The following is a 21,535-nucleotide window of genomic DNA, read 5'->3' as shown; positions in this document are numbered from 1 at the left end:
GATTTTTAGAATTAGAAAAAATAGAAACTGAGTATAAAATAGTTTCTAAAATTCTCATTCCCTTTTGAAAGGAACACAGTCAACTTCAAAAACTTATTTGTTTCCTTTTGTTTGTTGTGGTTACAAGACATTTCAAATGACTAATCTCTGAAAGAGATGAGAGAAAAAATATTTATCTTCATTTACATTTATGGTCAGTTTTACTGTTTCTTTGGTATGACCAGTCAGTCTTCTGATTTGTATGGGTCTTTAACCAAGCAACAGAGAAATGGAGAACAAAAATAGGAATATATGATTGCTAAACCACAAAAACTATCTAGAAAACTCACTAGCAGGTGATTAGTGTCTGAAATTAATTTAAGTCTCACTTTTTTTTAACTGACCAGATTTGAAGTTGATGGTACTTCTTTAAATTCTGAATGATGTAATAACCATCTAGACAGATCATGTAATGCAGTGATACTCTGACTGAGGCTCGTGAGCTGCAAGTGGCTCTTGGTAGCATGATATTAAAACATTGTGTGATATAATTATTAACCAGTCAGGATGCTTTTGCTATGTTGTTAACCAATTGTAGTTGATACAAGAATAATACTTGGTCAGTCATTTTGCTGTGAGAATGATATACATAAACTAAATATTTCCCCTGTCATACTGCTTAAATATGAATATATAGCACTATAGTAAATGAAACAATGAAGTCACACTACTGTGGCTCTTTTGCGTAATGTTGATCGCTAATTTGGCTTCTGAACCACTGAGGTCTGAGTAGCACTGTTTCCTGTTTCAGAGCACTAGCTGAATCTTAAGCAAACACATGTTGCCAGAGATATGCTTTTGTCACTGATGATGCTGGAGCATAAACATGATGGCAAATGCTGCAGCACTGTAGTAACTTGTGCCTGATGAGAAGCTCAGGTGGGGGAAAGTGTTTAATTTGGCAAAGGATTTAATGAATGAGAAGAAAAAGGAAGCTTTAGTGTTTTGAGACTCTGATAGGTTATCACAAACGATAGGCAGTAATAAAAAAATTATATCTGTAGAGAGCACTGGTCAGATTTTTCCCTTTAAAGTTCGTTTAAATGCATCAACAAACATTAAAATTAGTATCTGAATGCTTGTAGGCTCATAAATATTTGTTTTTCCTAGTCCTTGATGTTGGTGGCAGCTGAGAGAGACAAGTTGCCGAGAAAGCTGAGAGTCACTCATTTATCACTGAAGGATCTTTTTGAGGTACTGTGCTGTCGCATACATTTTATTTAACAAGATGACTGACTGTCTTTTTTCTTTTTTTTTCACAGTTTTACTAAATGACTTAATATTCTGTGAATAAGAGTGAGCACAGATTAAACAAACATCAGTTTGTAAAAATATGTCATTAGTGCTGGTCAAAACATTTTGTCTGAAATTGTCCCCCTTTTTTGTCAAAAAATTTAGAATGTTTTCAATGAGCAGTATAATACACTAATTCTGTAACAAAAAATAGGAGTCTTGTTTGTATGAGCTTTGGTAACCAGCACTATACAATCAAGTTGCTAAATCTATTGTGAGAGTGTGGCAGCTGCCCTCACCCTCATATGACATCTCCATAGACTTGCTCTTCCCTTCCTTGTGAAATCCCACAGATTCTGCTGCATTTGAGGTCTTTCAAAGCTTTATTGCCGCAGGGAGGGTTTCTGCCTACATAAACTCTGCAGTCCTGATCCTGTTTTTGTTGACTTTAATGACCACTTTCCCATTGTCTTTAGTAGTGCAGGATCAGACCCTGTCCATAGGTTATCTCAGTTTCAAAGAAACCACAAGAGGGCATAATTTAACATCCCCTGTCATATGACAGGTGCTAATTAATGAGTTGCAATTGCAAAGGCAAAACAGGGACTACAGAATCTGTTTTGAATTATGAAACTAGCCATCCATAGGTTTTCTGTTTGTTTTTTTTAACCTAAATCAGATCACTTATGTTTCATATAGCTGTTCTGTGCAAATTGTGCAATATGATGTTAAAAGAGGATTAAAAACCTTCTGCTGTGGAATTGTACTGAATCTGCTGTTGATGTGAGTTTTTACAGTGAGCTTATGCTTAAGGTTCTCTTTGTACTGCTGTTAAATGCCTCATCTTCAGTGGTTTGAAATCAGATATTGAAAAGTATAAGAAAATATATAAATTAGGGGACTATAAAGTAAGCTCTGTACAGCTACATTTACTGGCTAAAAGTTTAACACTGTAGTAGGGCGGCATATCTGATGGAATGTGACAGGTTGCCACATATCCTGTAATTCAACAGCACAGTTAGTATTTTTACTGTACATCTTTGAAACTGGGGCTGTTTTTTACTCCTGTTGGTGGAAACCTGTTCCATGGATGGTGCAGGGAAGAGGAGAAGCTCTGAGAAGGAAGGGAAGGCAAAACTAAATGTAAAGACATTTAACCACATTGGCTAATCGTAGCTATTAGTTGCCACGGAAAAAACTTGTCTGTATTTAATTAATGTGAATGGTGCAGAAGACTCTTATAAAAGGCCCATGATCTAGGAGCCATACTTCTCAGATGGCTGAACTGAAGCCTACAGATACAAAGAGATGCTGGTAAACCTTATAAGGCTGTGTTCCTTACTAGCATGATTGTCCTTATGAAATAATAGTACACATCATCATCATGTTCCTATTACGCCTCTGGCGTTTAGGGCAGCAACGAAGCTCCTCCACTCTTGTCTGTTTCTGGCAAGTCTTTCAATGGTTCCTCAGCTGTGCCCCAGGTTTTTCAGCTCAGCTTCCCCAGCAATTCACCATGTTGTTTTCGGGCAGCCTCGTTTTCGCCTGCCTCCATCTTATTGCTACTCTGGTGATGGAATCCGTTTCTATCTGAAGCACATGACTGATCCATCTCCAGCGCCTGCTGGAAATGATGGTGCTCAGATCCTCTTGGCTGCACTGTGTCAACAGATCTTGGTTTGAGATTGTTCTGGGCCAAAAGATACAGCAGGTTATATGGAATTAGACTTGTCATACTTCCTCCTTCCCCAGCATTCTGCACTATAAAGTAGTGTTGAAAGTACGCAGCTCTGATAAATCTTGAGTTTGGTTTTGGTGTTGTATTTTGATGATTTCCAGAGTGTATTTAAGCTCCTGAAGGTGTTCCTGGTTTTACTGATTTTGTTCTGGATATCCTGGCTTGTTCCACCGTCCTGGCTGATGGTGCTGCCCAAGTATGTGAATGTTTCTACATTGGTGAGAACATGATCCTCTATCCGTACTGGTGATGGTGAGGCAATATTAAAGGTCATGATATCTGTCTTATTGCGGTTGATTTTCAGTCCAGTTTGCTGTTTGAATGCGTTGAGTCGAGTTGTTTTTTCTTGTATATGGTGTTGGGTATGTGATAGGAGAGTGACATCCTCTGCAAAGTCCAGGTCTTCAAGGTATGAGAAGAGTGTCCATTTAATGCCTCTTGGCATGTCTTCTGTTGTGTGGCGCATTACCCAGTTGATGGGAATGTTGAAGAGGATTGCAGACATGACACACCCCTGACATACTCCTGACTTCAAAACTGAGCTCACTGTGATCAACACTGCATGAAAAGTTGAAATAGACGCTTTTGATGACGTTGGTTATACAGAAAGGAATTCCACATGCCCACGGAATGTGCTATAGGCTGGTCCTGTGATGCTATCAAAAGCCTTCTCAAAGTCTATGAAATTTATGTAGAGTTGCGGTTGCCATTCTAAGCACTGTTCTATTATGTTTCGTAGAGTGAAGATCTGGTCTGTGCATCCATGCCCTTTCCGAAAACCAGCTTGCTCTTTTCTGAGAACGCTATCAACTGCCTCTGATATACACTGGACTATGATCTTACAAAATACTTTGCTTGGCACAGATAAAAGTGTGATACCACGCTAGTTATTACAATCGCTGAAAGTTCTTTTTTTGGTATCTTCACTATAACCCCATTGGCCCACTCATCTGGCACTTTCCCTTTCCCAGACTGATGTAAATAGAGGTGCCAGGATAGATGCTGCTAATTTAGGATTTACCTTGAACAATTCTGCATTCAAGTTATCCTTGCTAGGAGCTTTCCCATTTTTTAAGGATTTGATGGTTTGAATGATCTCTTCCTTAGTTGGGGTGTCTGTGTTGATATCAAGATCTTCTTCTGCCTCCTGGATGTTTCCGTCCTCTTTAGGTGGCTCCTGTTGAGCAATTCTTTGAAATGCTCTGTGCATTTCTTGTTCTTTTTTGGTTGTTAGTAGGTGTCCTTGTTTGTTCCTGATGAGTGTTTGTTGGTGTCTGCCGTTTACCACTGATAAGCTGCATCATTTTGTAGATGGTTCCTTGTTCACCACAAGCAGCTGCATCCTCTGCTTGTGTTGCCAGATTATCAATATAATGCCATTTGTCCACTCTCACAAGGCATTTGACCTCCCAGTGTGCCTTGCTATACTGCTCGTGGTATTTGTCCTTTAGCTTCTGGGATTTTGTGTCTAAAACTTTTTCCTTCAGGGCTTGTCTGGTTTCTATGGTGTTCCATGTACCGGGTGTAATTCACTCCTTTCTTCTCTTCTGCCTGTAGCCTAGACAGGCTTCACCGCTCTGTTTATAAATTGCTGTTACTTTGTCCCACCTCTTGTTGATCTCCTCATCTGCATTTCCCTCCTCTTCATCAAGGTCTGCAAGTGCTTGAAACCTGTTCTTTAACTGCCGAACGAAGGCTTTCTGTATTTCAAGGGACTTTAGCTTGTCAATATCATAACGTCTATGTCCCTTGTTTGGTGGACCCACACTTCTCAATTTTAGCTTGATGAAGGCTGTCACAAGGTGGTAATTACTGCCAACATCTGCACCCCTTACTTTCACATCTGTCAGTGAGTATCGCCATTTGCCATTGATCATGATATGGTCAATCTGGTTCTTATCTCTGCTATTTGGAGAACACAGTGTCAGTCTGTGAATTTCACAATGGTCAAATAGGGTTCCGCCGATGACTGTCATTCATATTACAGAAATCAACAAGCCTTTCTCCGTTTTCATTCATAGTGCCACACCTACGTATTCCCATTGCTCTTTCGTTGTTTGCGTTGTCCTTACCGATCTTGGCATTCAGGTCTCCCATGAGGATAGTTAGGTCATGGTGTGGTACTCTCTAACTCTGCCTGTAGTGTAAGGTAGAATTTGTCCTTTATTTCTTCATCACTGTCATAACACTGAATCAGGGTGGTGATATGAGAGCCAGGCTGAAAGGCAAACATAATAAGTCTGCTGCTGATGGATTTCCATTCAAGCAGGGAATGTCTTCAAAAGGATGGCAACACCTTCATGGTGTTGTCCATCATCCTGTCCAGAAAACAGCAAAGTTTCTCCCGAGGCTGCTGTTAATCTTCCTGATCCCGTCTATCTACTCTCACTGACACCCAGGATGTGGAAGCTGTAGCGTCTCATCTCTGCTATGACCTGAGCTAGCTCCCCTGCTTCGTACATTGTCTGTATGTTCCAAAAACCAAGTTTGGTTTTTGTCTTGGTGTTGAGCACTTCAGTCTTCATGCCAGTGGCTTCCTTTCGGCTCTCACCACTGGCAGTCATACAGGTCATTGACTCCTGAAGGCCATCACATACAGTAATGGTTGATTTCTCTGTCACTTTTTCCGTAACATATTTTGTTTTTTTACGAGACAGGGTTGTTGCCTAACTCCCAACCTGGAGAACCAGGGTGTCTGTTTTGTCTGGCCCCTCCCCCACAGACCAATCCAGCATGGTTGAACCTACCAGGAGAAAAAAGCCCCTGGGGATCATTAGAGCATGCAAGCTGTTCCGCCATGACAAGGCACGGACACCAGAGGACTGAAAGTACACAGTGTTTAGTTTAATTTAACTCTAATACTACCAATTTTTGCTCCTGAAATTTTCCTATGGAATTTTTGTATATGTGGAAGAGGGTAAAAAATTCAAGATGGAAAATTCCCAGATGTTGTTTTCCTTTGGAGGAAATAAGAGAAAAAAGTGCCTTTTTCTGCTGGAGTTTTCAGTGCTGCTTTTGTTTTTGCAGGTGTATATAACATTTTCACTTTGGATTTTGCACAAACAGTAACTCTTGCAAATCAGAATTCTTAAACATTAATGTTGCAGATGTCTGCAATATGTGTGGAGGCCACTATTTAAAAACCAAAAATGGGAAATAAATATAAAAAAGAATAAATAGAGATGCATAATATACAATATACTCTGTGTGTACGTATGTATAATATATAAAAATAAAAAAATCCTTTAGATTGAGAGCTCTTTGGAGCAGGGATGGAGCAGAACAGATCCCTGAACCTGGTCTGGGGCTCTAGTTGCTACCGTAATATAAATATGTGTAATTAAATTTAATATTGGATAAGGAAAGTGGCCAATATTTATTCATTTGCTTTGCCTTTGTAACACTGAATTCCCAGTGTTAGTCAAAAACTTTGCTTGGGCTGAAAAGGTAACAGGACTAAAAAGATGATTTCTTTCACATATATAAAATAATATAACTGTAATATATCTCTCTATTTCTTTGTTATCAGAAATATGTCCTGTTTGGTCATTATGAGAGAATGGAAAGGGTACCAGAGTTGGTGGAGTGGCTGATCACCATTGGAGCAAATGTTGGGAGCATTGGAGCATACCCACTTCATGCAATTATCAACCTCTGTATCAAAGCAAGTGAGTGACATCTCATGTCAGTATAAAACAAAAGCAACCGTAGTCAACCTACAGAGAATTTGCAGATAAAGCTCATATTTAACAATCTAAAGTATATATTTTACTTACACAGCTTTAGTCATTACTCTTAAAAATGTGTTCAGTTCATGTGTACCTGGGAGTCCTGGGAGCCTAATAATGACCCTCTCTTCTTTGATTCAAACCTGAAGGGTAACTGATGTGACCATCTCAGACCCTGAATGTGTCAACTCTGAAAAACCTGTCTGGGGATCAGGGTACATGTTTAAAATTTGCGGTCCAAATTCAGAGCTGCATGTGTTAGGGCAAAATTTGGTTGTTTATCTCCGACAATGCAGCTGGCACTTGACACCATTTGTTGCTTGGTATTTTACACTATACTTTCCTCTCTGTCACCCTTAACTTTTAAAGAGAAAGTCTTTGATAGCTTGTCTGCCCACCTCTGGCAGGGGTGCGGGGGAGCAATAATGCTTCCCCCTATCCTGTCCTAACAGGACAAAGTGTGCTGTTTAATAACATGTGGTTTTAATTTATAATCATTTCAGAAGGGAACCATCTTTTCAGATGGCTACTAGATGAGATACCAGACTTGAAGGGTAGTATCAACCAGCAAGACCAGGATGGTTGCACAGTCTTGCATGTCGTGGCCTCTCATTCCAGTGGATATCCTACGAAACGTATGTAATTCCAAATGGACTTTTTCATCAACTTGGACTTCTGTTTTTTATGGCGAAAGAAAAAAACTCCAAACACTGATATTCTTTATTTCATGCCAAGAAGGAGAATGACAAAAGACTTGCAGGCTCAGTGTACATTTATAACTAGCAAATATAGCGGAACTTAAAAAATTATAGGGCACTGCTTTGGTGGACAATTTGTGTCATTTTGCATAGTTACTCTGGGTACGGTCTTTTACTTTGTTTGGTGGATTAAGATTTAGCCACAACTTGCTGCAATGTATTTATATCTTTCTTGGTCCATTTATGTATTGATGCTCTCAGAAATTAGAAGAAAATTAGGCCTCAAACTAGTCTGAGTTTTTTCTCCCTTGTAGAGGAGAACCAAATAAAAGCTTCCCTTGATGTCAGTAGCAGTGTGTTTTGGCTTAGACATGTAAACTTTGAGAGCTGCTTTTCTTTAGCTTTCTTGTGGGGGTCAAATAGCTCTGCCATCTCTGTGGATGCTTTTATCTTATAACTATAGAAACCTGGTTTGCTTTTTATTTGCATTTCTTAATAAATCCACTGGGTGGAAACAGGAAGTAAGCATCAGTCCTGAAGTTATCCTAGGCTTTTTGTTCATTATACACAATGGCATTCTGGGGCCTCCCTTTGATTATCTGTGTGAGTTTCATTCATACTATTTAATTTAGTTTTGCTGTAGACGAGTCACATTTCTTCTCTCACTGCTGTCCCATCTGTTGCACAGCGAGCACAGTTCTTGCAGAGCAGATAATGGAAGACATTTCAGAGCCATCTTGCTGACAAAACTCAGTTAAAATAACATGAATGGCAAGGCACACGTGTACAAAAGCAAGAAAACTGTGTTGTGTGTAAAGGTGTCTCACTTCTTCCCAACCTTTTCTTCTCCAAGTTTTGCCTGGTATTCTAGCAAGCGGGACACATACAGCGATTCAAGTTGTTAAACTTGCAGTTGTATCTGAGGAAAGTGGAAATAATTTGATGCAGCTTTCCTAGCAATCATTTTATGCTCCTTTCACTTGCCTGGCTGATCCTTTGATTCTCCGATGCTCCTCCTTGCTGTTCTTTGACTAGGATTTATAGCACATGTTCAGCTGTTTGAGGCAAAGAGAGTACATCTCCTTCTCTCAGGGTAGCACAATGCCCATCATAATGGAATGTGACAAAGTGAGACAGGAGTATAGAGCCTTGTGGTATATTGAAGATATTGTGTCAAGCGTCAAATCAGAATTTATATTTTAGGGTTTGGCCAATTAGGTTTGTTCTGCAGTGTTTTAGAGGCAGTTATATTAGGATACTAGCTTCCATTGAAGAGACTGGTATTACTGTCATATTTATCGAAGTGGAGATAACGTATGTGGCAAAGCTTGTTATTAGGTAATCATATTTTTATGCCACTCCTGATATGAAAAAAACCCCTAGTGACTAGCTGTGGTTTCAGGCTAAGTATATTAGATACTTTTGAACATGCTTTCCTCTTTCACCCACCAACCCACCAAAAACAAAAAAAACAAAAACCAACAACAAAAACCCCAGCATCAAAAATACACCTCCCAAAACAAATTGATAAAATGCTTTGTTTCCTGTAAGGACCAACTCCAAGTATAACAGCTTCTATAAAATTGAGCTGTTCTTTCTTTGATTAAAAAAGCATTTGAAACCATGGCAGTGATTTTTCTTTCATTCTGGACAAGAGGATAGTGCTAACTCTCTACTGTATTTATTTTATGTTTCAGGTCAGACAGAAAATGTGCAGATGCTCCTAAATGCTGGGGTGGACCCCACTATTCCAGACACACAAGCAAGGTGTGCCGCAGATATCTTGAAAAAAAACAAAAACTTCAAGGCAGTAGATATAATCAACAATCACTTAGCAAGACATGCTGCTTCCTCTAAGGAATCACCAGGTACTGATTGCTTTCCCCGTTTTAAATGACATTCTTTATGTACAGAAATGTTACACTTCTCATAGGTTGTAATAGGTAAGTTTTTATAGGGTTCTTCTCTGGTGGAAGTGTATCAAAGTGTGCTATTTTTGTCACCCTGCCTCCCCTTTGTCTTCTGCATCAAGTTAGACATCTTGTCCATGTCTACAAAGGCCTACATAACACCCGCGCTGACATTTCTAACTTCAGCATCCCGAAGCCTTTCTGCTCTGCCAGTGATGTCTTTTCGATGCCCTGCTGTCTGCTTCTCCCACAGCCATCTCTGTGTTTTTTTCAAACTGCCTTTGATGCACAGAATGCCCTTTTAGCCTTGACCTGCTGAATTATTACTTTGGCCTTGTACAGATTCCTCCTTAAGTCTTGCTGCTTCTGTGATGAATCCTAACATCATTGTTTTTATTTAAAAACAAAAATTCTACCACCAAGTTGTTTACATCCAAACTGAATTATTGCTGCAATTGTTGTTCGTTTCATGTTCCTTCCCTTCTCTAATGTTAGTCAGCCCCTCTCATTGCCTCCTGTGCAAAAAACAGACCCCAGTCCTGAGAAACGCTTACTTATGTGCTTAGCTTTAAGCATCAGTGAGACTACTCATCTAATTAAAGTTACATATATGCTTAAATATTGTAATAACTCTTTTGGGTCATGTCTTCCTATTTATTATAAAGTGTCCACTGTGCTCCTGGGTGCTGTAGAAGTGATAACCTTCAATTTTTTTATAGTCCTAAAATAGCGATGGAATGAGATACAATGGCTTATCGTTTGTGCCAGTCATTATGTGATGGTTTTGTGAAGCTGAGGCTAAGAGTAGAGACTAAGGACTCATTCCTGTTCTCTGTTATGTGTAAATTCAGCTATTGTGCCTCTGTGAGCCAGTTCTGTAGCTGATTTTTCCAAGATTGGAACTCAGTTTGACCTGTCATCAGTGAATAGGCTCAGATGCTGTTGGGACCTGCCAAATTAAATTCACTTAGATGTCTGGATAAAGAAGATGCACATAATTACAATATAAAATTAGTAAAATAAAAATCATATCTGATTAGGAGCTAACACTCTAGAGCAGTACCTTACCATTCCATACTGTTAACAACGGGAAAGAAAACTGGATCTTTTTGACTATTCTCCTTTCAATAAAGGAAAACATCCTGACCTGTAACCTCCATCTACTAGGGAGCAAGAAGGACCAAAAGGATGAGTTCTGCTGCTGGTATTCATAGCCTAACCCCCACACTTCCTCTTCAAATCTTTTTGTACTCTTCTCATCCTCATTTCCTTTTTCACGTACATGTTCCAGCTAGAAGAGGAAGAGAGAGAAATGATAATAAGAGAGAGAGAAAATAAATTCATTTGAAATTACAGATTAGCCAAGTGAGAATTAAAGGATCTAATTCCATTTCTCCACTCAGATTTATTAGCAGGTCCCATTATTAGATCCTATGTTACAAAGCCTGCTTTTTTAAAAAAAATAGTGCTAATTTGCAAAATTAGGTAATCTATAATGGGTCACATAGTCATTAGTGCAACTCAGCCGGGCTTTCTATAAAAGAAAAACTTGGAGAATATTTAGGGAAAGGATCCTGTGAGGAGAAGCATTTGGAGTCCAATAGCACTACAGCTATTTTCAGCACTTCGACCAATACAAAGATGAAATGGTCCGCATTCCAGATGTCCTCAGGTTGATCCTGCTTGACTATCTTGGAAATGTGTGCTACTATACCTGCTTTGGAGGCTAGCATGCATACAGCCCCTTCAGTCCCATGCCTGTTTCAATGGCCATGCAGTGTAGCTAGGGTGGAGTTTTGGAAAGGGGGCCTTTTATATTTGTAGATATTTATATTTATATTTCTTTTTTTAACATTTTTTTCCTCCCTCTAAGTCAGTTTTGAATTCCCCTCCTCACTTAGAGTTTGTTACATACAAGACTGGGGAGAAGATGTTCCTGCTGCTGGTGAGAGATTTTTCAATGGTTTGGTTAGCTTCCCTCTAGGAGTGCTGTGGCTCTTTTTTGCAATCAGTTCCAATGTCGCTGCTGCTTATGCGGTCCCTCATGTCTCTGGTCTGTCTTCTCATAAGCTTCAGCAAGCTCTCCTCTAAAAAATTTTTTGGCAGGACTTTTCAGGTTTAATTAGAAAAGAAAGCATTGGGCCAAATCGCTGGAAATCTGTCAGAAAATTCTGATTCCAGTTCTTGCATGTACATTCCAATCTCATCGACACTGACAGGGCAACGTGTCAATAGCTCTTTTATGTGTTGGAAGTAGCGGAAAGTAGAAGTTCGAATATCCCGAGGAAAAAACTGCTAGTTTTACAACAAATGCCTTCCAGGCTTCATAAAGATCCAGAATCGTTTGCCCTGCACCCTGGAGATAGAGGTTGAGTTTGTTTAGGTGAGCGGTGATGTCAGTTAGAAACATGAGCTTATTCAGCCATCTGTTATCTTCCAGTTCGGGGTAGTTTTGTCCTTTTTCTGACAAAAAGGCCTCGATTGCATCAAAACAGTTTACAAAGCACACCAAAACCTTGCCACCACTTAGCCACCGAATGTTGCTGTGAAGTGGAATGTCGTTATAAGCACTGTCCATCTCTTCTAGCAGTGCTTGAAACTGTCTGTGAGTCAAAGCAGATCAAGCAACAAGGAAATTGACTATTCGCACCACTGTATTCATCACATTATTAAGCTCTGAATTAGAAATTTTAGCACACAGGTTTCCTTGATGGATGATACAGTGAAATTTGACTGTCGGGCGGCCAATTTGATCTTCAAGTAACTTTACAAATCCCTTCTGTTTTCCGACCATGGCAGGAGCACCATCTGTTGTCACACAAAATATTTTTCTGATGTCAACGCCTCGTTCTTCAAAATGGTTTACAAAACTTTCCATTATATCTTCCCCCTTTTGCTGTGCCATGCAGGGGTTTTAGGCAACAAAGTTCCTCTTGGATTTCATCAGAAGCACGATATCTTGCAACAACTGCCAAACGTGGGACGTCGTTTATATCCGTGCTCTCATCAACTGCAACGCTAAACACTGCTGTGCCTTTTAATGCAGTCGTCTGCTTAATGTTTTCTGCCATTTCACGTATGCGTCTCTCAACTGTTCTGGTAGAGACAGGCAGTTCTTTTATTCTAGATATGATCGTATCTTTGTTTGGCAAATCATTGAATAAAACCTCCGAACTGCTGAGAAAAACTTTTTATATATTCCCCATCTGTAAACGGCTTTCCATTTTTTGCAATGCACTGTGCAATCTTGTAACTTCCTTCTGTAGCTTGATATTTATCTACACGTAAACATTTAAAAACACTGCTTTGCTTCTCTGATCCTTCTACTGCCTTTTTGATCGATTCAGTCTTGTCTGCTTTGTGAAGAAAGGTTTTCTCGTGCTTCATTTGAAAACGTCGTCGAACACTTGATGTGCGACAAACAACACTTCCATAACAGAGAGCGCGAACAGCACAATCCTTCTTTTGAATAAATCCAAATGTGTCTGTCCAAGAAGGCCGAAATGAACGGACATCTAACTTTGCTTTCTTAGGAGCTGACATTTTGTCAAATGTACCCCTCAACTCACAGTGGGAAAAAAAAATGGCAACAGGGGGCACGCACAAGGTCAGATGCAGTATGTTGTTCCACGTGGTCTGATATAAGCAGCAAACCAGGACTTAAAAATATCCCAGTGGCCTGGAACAATTTTTAAGGGGGGGTGCTGAGCTGTGCCCCCTCTTGCCCCTGTCTGCACCCCAACTGCCTCAGGCTGAGGCCAGTGGGCCACAGCTGGGGTTGGCTGCAGAGCCCTGGGCCAGCGGCTGGTACCCCGGGCCAGCAGTGTGCTGAGCTTGGCTGGTGGCCGGGACCCTGGCTGGTAGAGGGCCGGTGGCTGGAACCCCAGACTGGCAGCGGGCTGAGCGGGGCTGGTGGCCGGGACCCCAGACCGGCAGTGGGCTGAGCAGCGCTGGTAGATGGAACCCCAGACTGGCAGCGGACTGACCGGCTCAGGCTGGTGCCGGTCTGGGGTTCTATCCGCCAGCTCCTGACAGCTAGAGTCCTGGCTGCCGGCCACGCTCAGCCCGCTCCTGGCCTGGGGTTATGTCCATCCAGGCAGGCAGCAGGCTGAGCGGGGCCAGCGGCCAGGACCCCGGCTGGCAAGGTGCGGGCGGCCGGAACCCCAGACCGGCAGCAGGGTGCCACTGAAAATCAGCTTGCTGACCCCTGATCTACAGCAAGGGAGATTTAGCTAAGAGATTAGGAAAAACTTTCTAACTATAAGGGTAGTTAAACTCTGGAATAGGTTTCCAAGGGGGGTTGTGGAGTCCCCATCATTGGAAGCTCTTAAAAACAAGTTGGACAAACACCTGTCTGGGATGTTGTAGGTTTACTTGGTCCTGCCACAGCACAGGGGGCTGGACTTGGTGACTTCTCGAAGTCCCTTCCAGCTCTGTATACTATGAAATTGAGAAAGAGCAGCACCCCACAGTACTTTAAGAGATAATATGAAATCCAACATTTATGTCACACTGCATAATCCTTTACATAATCATTGCTTGAAAATATACCTCTCATCTGATCAAATGTTTCCTAGTGGCTCCTTATTGGATATATGTTGTTGGACACTAGGCACTAAATAAGTAATAGTTCTTAAACTATAGGACAGATGGTCACTTCCAGTACAGGGTATTGATTTTTACAGATGCCCCCTTTCCTTGAAGTTAGCCAAAAATGTGAGATGTATTGCAGATGTCTGTCAGTCTGAAGTTTACCTAAGTTGCCCTGGCGCTGTGGGAGAAAACACAGTGGGTGGAAATCTCTCCTAGCTCGAGGAGTGAGTATAGAATGACTTGACCTTTTGAAAAACACACAAGAAATTTCAGATTCATGGTGAGGCGTACTTCCCTCCAAGACAGACGGAATTCTGAAAACTGGCACAGTTGGAGACGTTTTAAGATGTTGCCTTACATTACCTTTCCAATTTCCTCTGCCTTTAAAGTGGTTTCTCTTTCAAACCAGAGGATCAAAATCTTTCTTTTGAAATCAGTATAGACAGCAGAGACAGGATAGCTTCTCTTCCATCCTCATTGATTCTTTATGATTTGGTAGCACTTTATATTCACTTTGCAGTGGAATGGCGCTGCAAGGTGCCGAGCAATGTGAATCAGACCCGTGCTAAGTACAGAACCTGACAGCACGTATTTTGACAGGCTTAAAATACAAACAGTAGTTCCAATAAAACACATCAAAACTCTCTGAAGTATTTCTTTAAAATAACCCCTTCCCCAATTCTTGGGGGAAGAAGAGACACATGACAAGGAAGTATTACCTGCTGGTAATTATTTCTTGTATTTCTTTCCTTACCTTCCTCCTCCTCCTCCCACCATCCCGAGTATATGATCTGTATCAGTTTTGGAAGTAGAGTTGAGCTATTTATACAAGCAGTGTCAAGCAGTCCCTTTTTAGTCAGCTTACTTGCTGATAGGTGGGGACCCAATGCTGTTGGTCAGGATGTTTTCCTATATAGGCTGGAAGAAGAGAGTGATAGTGGTCGTCATCACTAAAGTGGTGATGGTAAAGGGGGACAATTTACATTTTTCTTGAAAAACAAAAAGTGTTGGCTATTTGTGTTTTGCTTTTGATGAAAACACTTTGTTTTAGGGCTGTTGATTAATCACAGTTAACTCACATGATTACTCAAAAAAATTATTCACAATTAATTGCCGTTTTAATTGCTCTGTTAAACAATAGAATGCCTATGGAAATGTATTAAATATTTTCGGACTTTTTCTACATTTTCAAATATATTGGTTTCAATTACAACACAGAACAAAAAGTGTACAGTGCTCACTTTATATTATTATTTTTGTTAATCATTTTTATAGTGCAAATATTTGTAAACAAGAGAAATAATATTTTCAGTTACCTCATACAATTACTGTAGTTCAATCTCTTTATCGTGTAAGTACAACTTACAAATATAGATTTTTTTTTTTTGGTTACATAACTGCACTCAAAAACAGCAAAGTAAAACTTTAGAGCTGACAAGTCCACTCAGTCCTACTTCTTGTTCAGCCAATCGCTAAGACAGACAAGTTTGTTTACATTTACGGGAGATAATGCTGCTTGCTTCCCATTTATAATGTCATCTGAAAGTGAGAACAGGCGTTCACATGCCACTTTTGTAGCCGGCATTGCAAGGTATTTGTGCCAGAAATGCTAAACATTTGTATGCCCCTTCATGCTTCTTCCACCATTCCACCATGCTTCCATGCTGATGACGCTTGTTAAAAAAATAATGCATTAATTAAATTTGTGAGCGAACTCCTTGTATGTCCCCTGCTCTGTTTTATCCGCATTCTGTCATATATTTCGTGTTATGGCAGTCTTGGTTGATGACCCAGCACATGTTCGTTTTAAGAACATTTTCACTGCAGATTTGACAAAATGCAAAGAAGGTACCAATGTGAGATTTCTAAAGATAGCTACAGCACTCAACTCGAGGTTTAAGAATCTGAAGTGCCGTCCAAAATCTAAGAGGGATGAGGTGTGGAGCATGCTTTCAGAAGTCTTAAAAGAGCAACACTCTGATGCAGAAACTACAGACCCCGAACTGCCAAAAAAGAAAATCAACCTTTTGCTGGTGGCATCTGACTCAGATGATGAAAATGAACATGCATCAGCCCACACTGCTTTGGATCGTTATCGAGCAGAACCCATCATTCGCATGGATGCATATCTTCTAGAATGGTGGCTGAATCATGAAGGGACATATGAATCTTTAGCACATCTGGCACATAAATATCTTGCAACGCTGGCTACAACAGCGCCACGTGAATGCCTGTTTTCAGTTTCAGGTGACGTAAACCAGAAGTGGGCAGCATTATCTCCTGCAATGTAAACAAACTTGTTTGAGCGATTGGCTGAACAAGAAGTAGGACTAAATGGACTTGTAGGCTCTAAAGTTTTACATTGTTTTATTTCTGAATGTAGATTTTTTTTTTGGTACATAATTCTACATTTGTAAGTTCAATTGTCATGATAAAGAGATTGCACTACAAGACTTGGTGAATTGAAAAATACTATTTTGGTTTTTACGGTGCAAATATTTGTAATAAAAAATAAATACAAAGTGTACAATGCTCACTTTATATTATGTGTTGTAATAGAAATCAATATATTTGAAAATGTAGAAAACATCCAAAATATTTAGATAAATAGTATTCTTTTGTTTATTAATCATGATTAATTTTTTTAATTGTTTGACAGCTCTACTTTGTTTCAAAAATTTTGACCAGCTCTGATTTTAATGGATGATGTATGGCTAAATCCCTTGCGCTGCTCTGAAAGTCTTAACTACTGCATACAATAACGCAAAAAAGAATAGCAAAGTTTAGTATCACAATAAAACTATTGTCTACACCAAAGCAGTGGAGCTAAAATTAAGTTTGCATAGTACAAAGCACTTGTTACCATGCTCGAACTTTGAAATGCATTTTTAAAATGTTTTTAATCACAATTGATATTTCTAGACAACTTGCTAAGGGAAAAAGGTCTTGCTAAAAAAACTGATGATGTTTGTGACTATGTTTATGTGAAATTCCAGGAAATGAGTATATAAACTGGTTTTCAACCTGCTTTAACAGAAATTCTGACTTTCCCATTTTTAACAAAACTTAAAACTAGATTTTGATAAATTTAGTCAAATAACAGATCTCTCTCTAAATAATTGCTAAACTATTAGTAATGAAAGTAGCAAACTCTAGTGTCTAAATGTGTCAATCCAAATAGTGGGTACTTCATCCTCCACGTAGCGGGTGAAGATGGGAAAACAAACTTTGTGATAATGGCCCCAAATAAAAAGATCAGAACCAGCGAAGCCCTCAAGTTTTGTTTCCTGTCTCAATAGGTGGAACAGCTTGCTGGAAAGCCATCGAAAACACTCTTCAGGTGGTGGTGGTGGGGTGTCAGTACTAAAAGGCCCTTTGAGAGGTCACTATGGGCATTTACCTGGGAGCACAGCTGAACACCTAAGTGAGCAAGCAGTTCCTTAAGGACCACAAGATTCAGAAACAGAGGAGACATGTCTCAGCTCTGACCTGGGCAAAGTCAGTCATGGCTTGAGCCTACCTCAAAGCCTGCGTATAGAGAGATAATGTAGTGTCCTGGGTTTTACTTTCACATGCATCTCCTCTATCTCTGGTTCCTGGAAAAGTGGTCCCTACATTTCTCTCTCTGTATTATTGTCTTCCCTGGCCCTATGCTGGTGGCTTCAGAATGAAAAGATCAACTTAATTCCTCCAGCCTGGGTTGTAGTAACAATGGGCATAAGTTTATTGAGCTGGGGTCCTATATGATGCATTGTTTGGTCCAGGGTTGCCTGTTCCTCTCAAAAATTTCTTTTCCATTTGCCTTGGCACTGTTACACCTCATTCCCATTCTGAAGGGCCTGGTTCTGAATGGCAAGGTTTTCTGGGCTTAGTGCAGGAGTAGGTGAGCTAAGCCTTAGTTGCTGCTTTGTGGCAAACTGTCTGACCTCCCTTCTGGATCTCCTGGAAGAAGACTAGCTTTCTCGGGCTGTCTCCAGCTGTCATTCTTATGTGGTCTGTCATGTGGACAAAGTTACATTCCACAAAGCTGCTGGCAAACTCATGCTGAGTATGGACTTTTGTTTTTAGGGCATTTGTTAACTAATGTAAACCACACTGTCGTTGTACATTATCCTGAGTATGGGATAAATTGGGAGGTATTACATTACTATGTTTTTATTTTTAAAAATGTGTTTTTATCCATGCTAGCACGCCATAAGCTGCCAATAAAATGTATTATATAATATTTTTAACACCCCCCCCCACCCCCCAACAACAACAAAAAACAAATAAGTAACAGAATTACCAATTTCAATGATATTTTTTTCAGGAAGGAGCGAAAGCAAAGCCTCAGTTGATGAAATCAGCTCTCTTCTGGATGCTTTTGATCAGTTCTTGATGTTTTGCAGTCCTGAAAACCAAGCACAGCATAAAAATTTGTTGAAGCATGAGACGGTTCAGAGGTTTCTGAAGCTTTTGTCTACTGTAAAAGGTAAAGTGAATTCCCATCTCTCCCCTTCACAAACTTAATAGATGTGAAAAATATATTTGATGTTAACACGTAGAGTGCTTTCCGCAAGTATCTGTAACAGAGAAATAATTACAGAAAAAATATTACTTCCTATTCTTGTTGGAGGGTTTTGCCTTTTTTAATTTAAACGTTTTGAAGAATACAGAAACAAAAAAAAAATCTCAGTACAATGAAAAGATACTTAAATTTATACAGTCATTATTAATGCCATGGCAAAAGAATGTAAACATACCAAGTCTGTTCTTTTATGCTTTTAACTCCTGTGGTGTTTGTTGTTGTGGGTTTCTTTTGTTTTTGTTTTTTAATTTTGACACGGGGAAAGGGCCAGTGCATGATCCTGTGTATACTAGTTTCAAATAAAATCTAAAAGGTGTTGTTTTAATAATTATATCATGTCTGTGCCATGTTACATCATAACTGCATTAATGCATCTATGTGCAACAAATATTAGTGTATTTTCCACCACTTTGTCATCAATGTAAATTACCTTAATCAAAGCTTCATTTGACAATTTTTTCAATCATACTAAATAAACTGGAGGTGCGCTAGCATTCCATTTTCTGCTTATTAAACATTATGCTATTAATGACCTGTTAGTACCTATTCCAGGGTGTTTGCTGGAAGATTTAATTTTATTCTACTAATTCCAATATACCGACTTTGGAGAGGGTCAGATCTTTGTATTCAGAACTGCAGAAAGACTTATGCATATATTCTGCTTTTTATGGTAGTTTCTGGCAAGAAAAAATTACATAGGACAGGTTAGCTGATGGTTGGTAACATCTTCGGCATTTTCTGTGGTTAACTAAACTTGCTTAATGTTAGACTCTCTGGTATGAAACCTGTTTAAGATGCACATCTCATTTTTTTCTTTAAAAATTTATAAATGTATCGACCTCAACAAGGAAGAAGTGTGTGCCTTTTGCCTTTTTGTTGTGACACTGGGAATGCCCACACTTTGAGCTGGATGTGCAATTACCAGCTCAAGGAGGCATACCCACAAGGGCTCTGATTGAACTAGTGCACTAAAAATAGTAGGGTAGCCACTGCAGGAAGGGCTAGCAGCCCAACTATGTGCCTAGTACAGATATGTACTTGGGGTACATCAGCTTGATCAGAGCTGACATGGGTATGTCTCCTTGATCTGAGATTTACACCCTCGCAGCTCAAAGTGTAGATTTATACCCTGAGAGCGTCGATGTGAGCATCAGAAGTAGCAGCCTCTAAGGAGAAATAACTCCCCTGCAATGATCCTGGAAATGATCCTGATCCTGGAAAGCTGGTTTGATAGTATTACAGAATCTTTTCTACCAGTTCAGATACAGGTCAATGGTCATTTTATGTGGCCAGCCATTGTTGTAAAAGGGATTTCTCGAGCAGAGAGAAGAACTGGAAAAAAGTTAGGATTCGTACATCATTTTGAATACAAGTTATCATATTTTCAGGGTGCTTCCTTGCTTGAGAAAACTGTTTGTTAACTTTATTTAGGGTAATGAAAGAGAAGCTCTTTGTGGAGGGGAACCTGTCTTAACACCCTCCCCTGGAGAATGGTAAAAGCTTTTCCCATGGATGTTTGAGTGAGGTACATATCAGTCTGTTTTAAATGAATTTGCTTTTGTTTATCTGGTGTGCAGATGAAGTCTCAGAGTTGTAAACCCAAAGATCATTTACCCACAGAAAGTATTTTACATACATATTGAAACCTACCTATAGGTAATGCTTTTCGGCATTACCACTGTGAAGACCGAACTCAGAGCTCGAGTATTTTCCCATTGAAACACAAAAAACAATGGCTATGGGAGCGGTGGCCAAGCCCTGTTGATTATGTCTGGAATGGAAGGGGAGTTGCATTGACTCCCTTTCTCTAAGTACCTGACCCAAAACACATTGAAGTCAATGGAAAGACTCCCATTGATTTCAGTGGACTTTGGATCAAGCCCTAAATGACTAGGATTTAAGGGAGGTAGGTTGGGACTCTTGAGAATAAAGCCGTGGAATAGAGAAGACACATTTCAGGCAGGGACTTCCTCTGGAGGAGAGTGAGCCTAGGATGCAATGTAAAGGCTTAAGGGGGGAAGGGTGTCATGGTGCTAGGAAGCCACTTTCTGCTCACCTCCACCTGCTTAGCCATAGCAGAGAGAGGGCCAAAGATAACAGGGAGGATGGCAGAAGTTGGTGAGGGCTGACAGGAGATGGGCGCTTCCACTGTTAAGTTGTGCACACTTGTAGGAGAGCAGCTGTCACTATCCTCGTGGCAGGGAATATAGAGCTGCTCTTCTCCCCTGCTGACTCAGTGCACCTCCCCCATCTTCTGTCTTTTGTGTGGAGACCGCAAGGCACCCCTTCCGTATGTTCTTCCTTGTCTACCTGCGCCAGTTATGTGAGCCCCACCCCACCACATGTGCAACTGCCGGACTTTCCTCAGTAGCAACAACCCCCTGTTCTCAGAAGCTGCTGACTCTCTCTCAGGTGCTGCCCTACTTCACCTTTCCTTCCTGATGACACTTAAGAGAAATAGCCTGGATTCTGCCTTTAGAAATCTGGATCCTTCAGGCTAGAGAGTTCTGGCTGGGCTCCTGCTTTGAATAGAAAGGGGTGTTGGCTGTGTCACCTGCTTATCAAACAGTGTTGTTGTCTGAATGGTGTCATGCTTCCTTTGAGTTCTCGCAGCTCCTATTGGCCCTCTCCAGGCCGCATAGGTTTCTCTAAATCACATGCTGGGTCTAGAAGGGATGAGTGGAGGTGTGTGCTCTGAGGGACTTTTCTCTTCAGTCCCCTCCCACCGCAGCTGCTATGGGGAGCCAGTATTCAGCTCACAGGCAGACAGATGTTCTAGCTGAACTTGAGTTTCTCACGACCTTGCTGTCTGCTGATCCCTGGGTGTGGGGAGTTCACAGCCTGCCAGGCCTCCGCCCCCTGCCAGGTCATGGCTACCAGATCAGACCAACCCTGAGGCGTGGCTCAAGAGTCGGACTGACCATGGCTGGTGACTCAGCCCATAGTGCTGGGCTTGCAAGGAGTGCTGGTCTCCACATGCTATCTTCACCGCGATGCCTCTGCATCAGGGATGTCCATCCTGGAAGAGG

The 21,535-nt window shown here is 40.6% G+C and overlaps 1 protein-coding gene across 3 annotated transcripts in view; it reads left to right on the top strand.

The window, feature by feature from the left end:
- Positions 1-21,535, top strand: part of TRANK1 (tetratricopeptide repeat and ankyrin repeat containing 1) — a 78,720-nt gene that overhangs the window by 21,634 nt on the left and 35,551 nt on the right. For all 3 annotated transcript variants that reach the window (XM_005302686.5, XM_005302684.5, XM_005302685.5), the window contains 5 exons: positions 1,150-1,233; positions 6,540-6,678; positions 7,242-7,373; positions 9,134-9,304; positions 18,249-18,410. In XM_005302686.5, coding sequence (XP_005302743.2) covers positions 1,150-1,233; positions 6,540-6,678; positions 7,242-7,373; positions 9,134-9,304; positions 18,249-18,410 — 688 coding nt within the window. The remainder of the gene's footprint in view (positions 1-1,149; positions 1,234-6,539; positions 6,679-7,241; positions 7,374-9,133; positions 9,305-18,248; positions 18,411-21,535) is intronic.

Source organism: Chrysemys picta, chromosome 2 (assembly GCF_011386835.1).
Source record: "Chrysemys picta bellii isolate R12L10 chromosome 2, ASM1138683v2, whole genome shotgun sequence".
In the NCBI taxonomy this organism is placed as follows: Eukaryota; Metazoa; Chordata; order Testudines; family Emydidae; genus Chrysemys; species Chrysemys picta.
The sequence above is the reverse complement of the archived record's forward strand: the minus strand, read 5'-3'. Positions and strand labels throughout refer to the sequence as shown.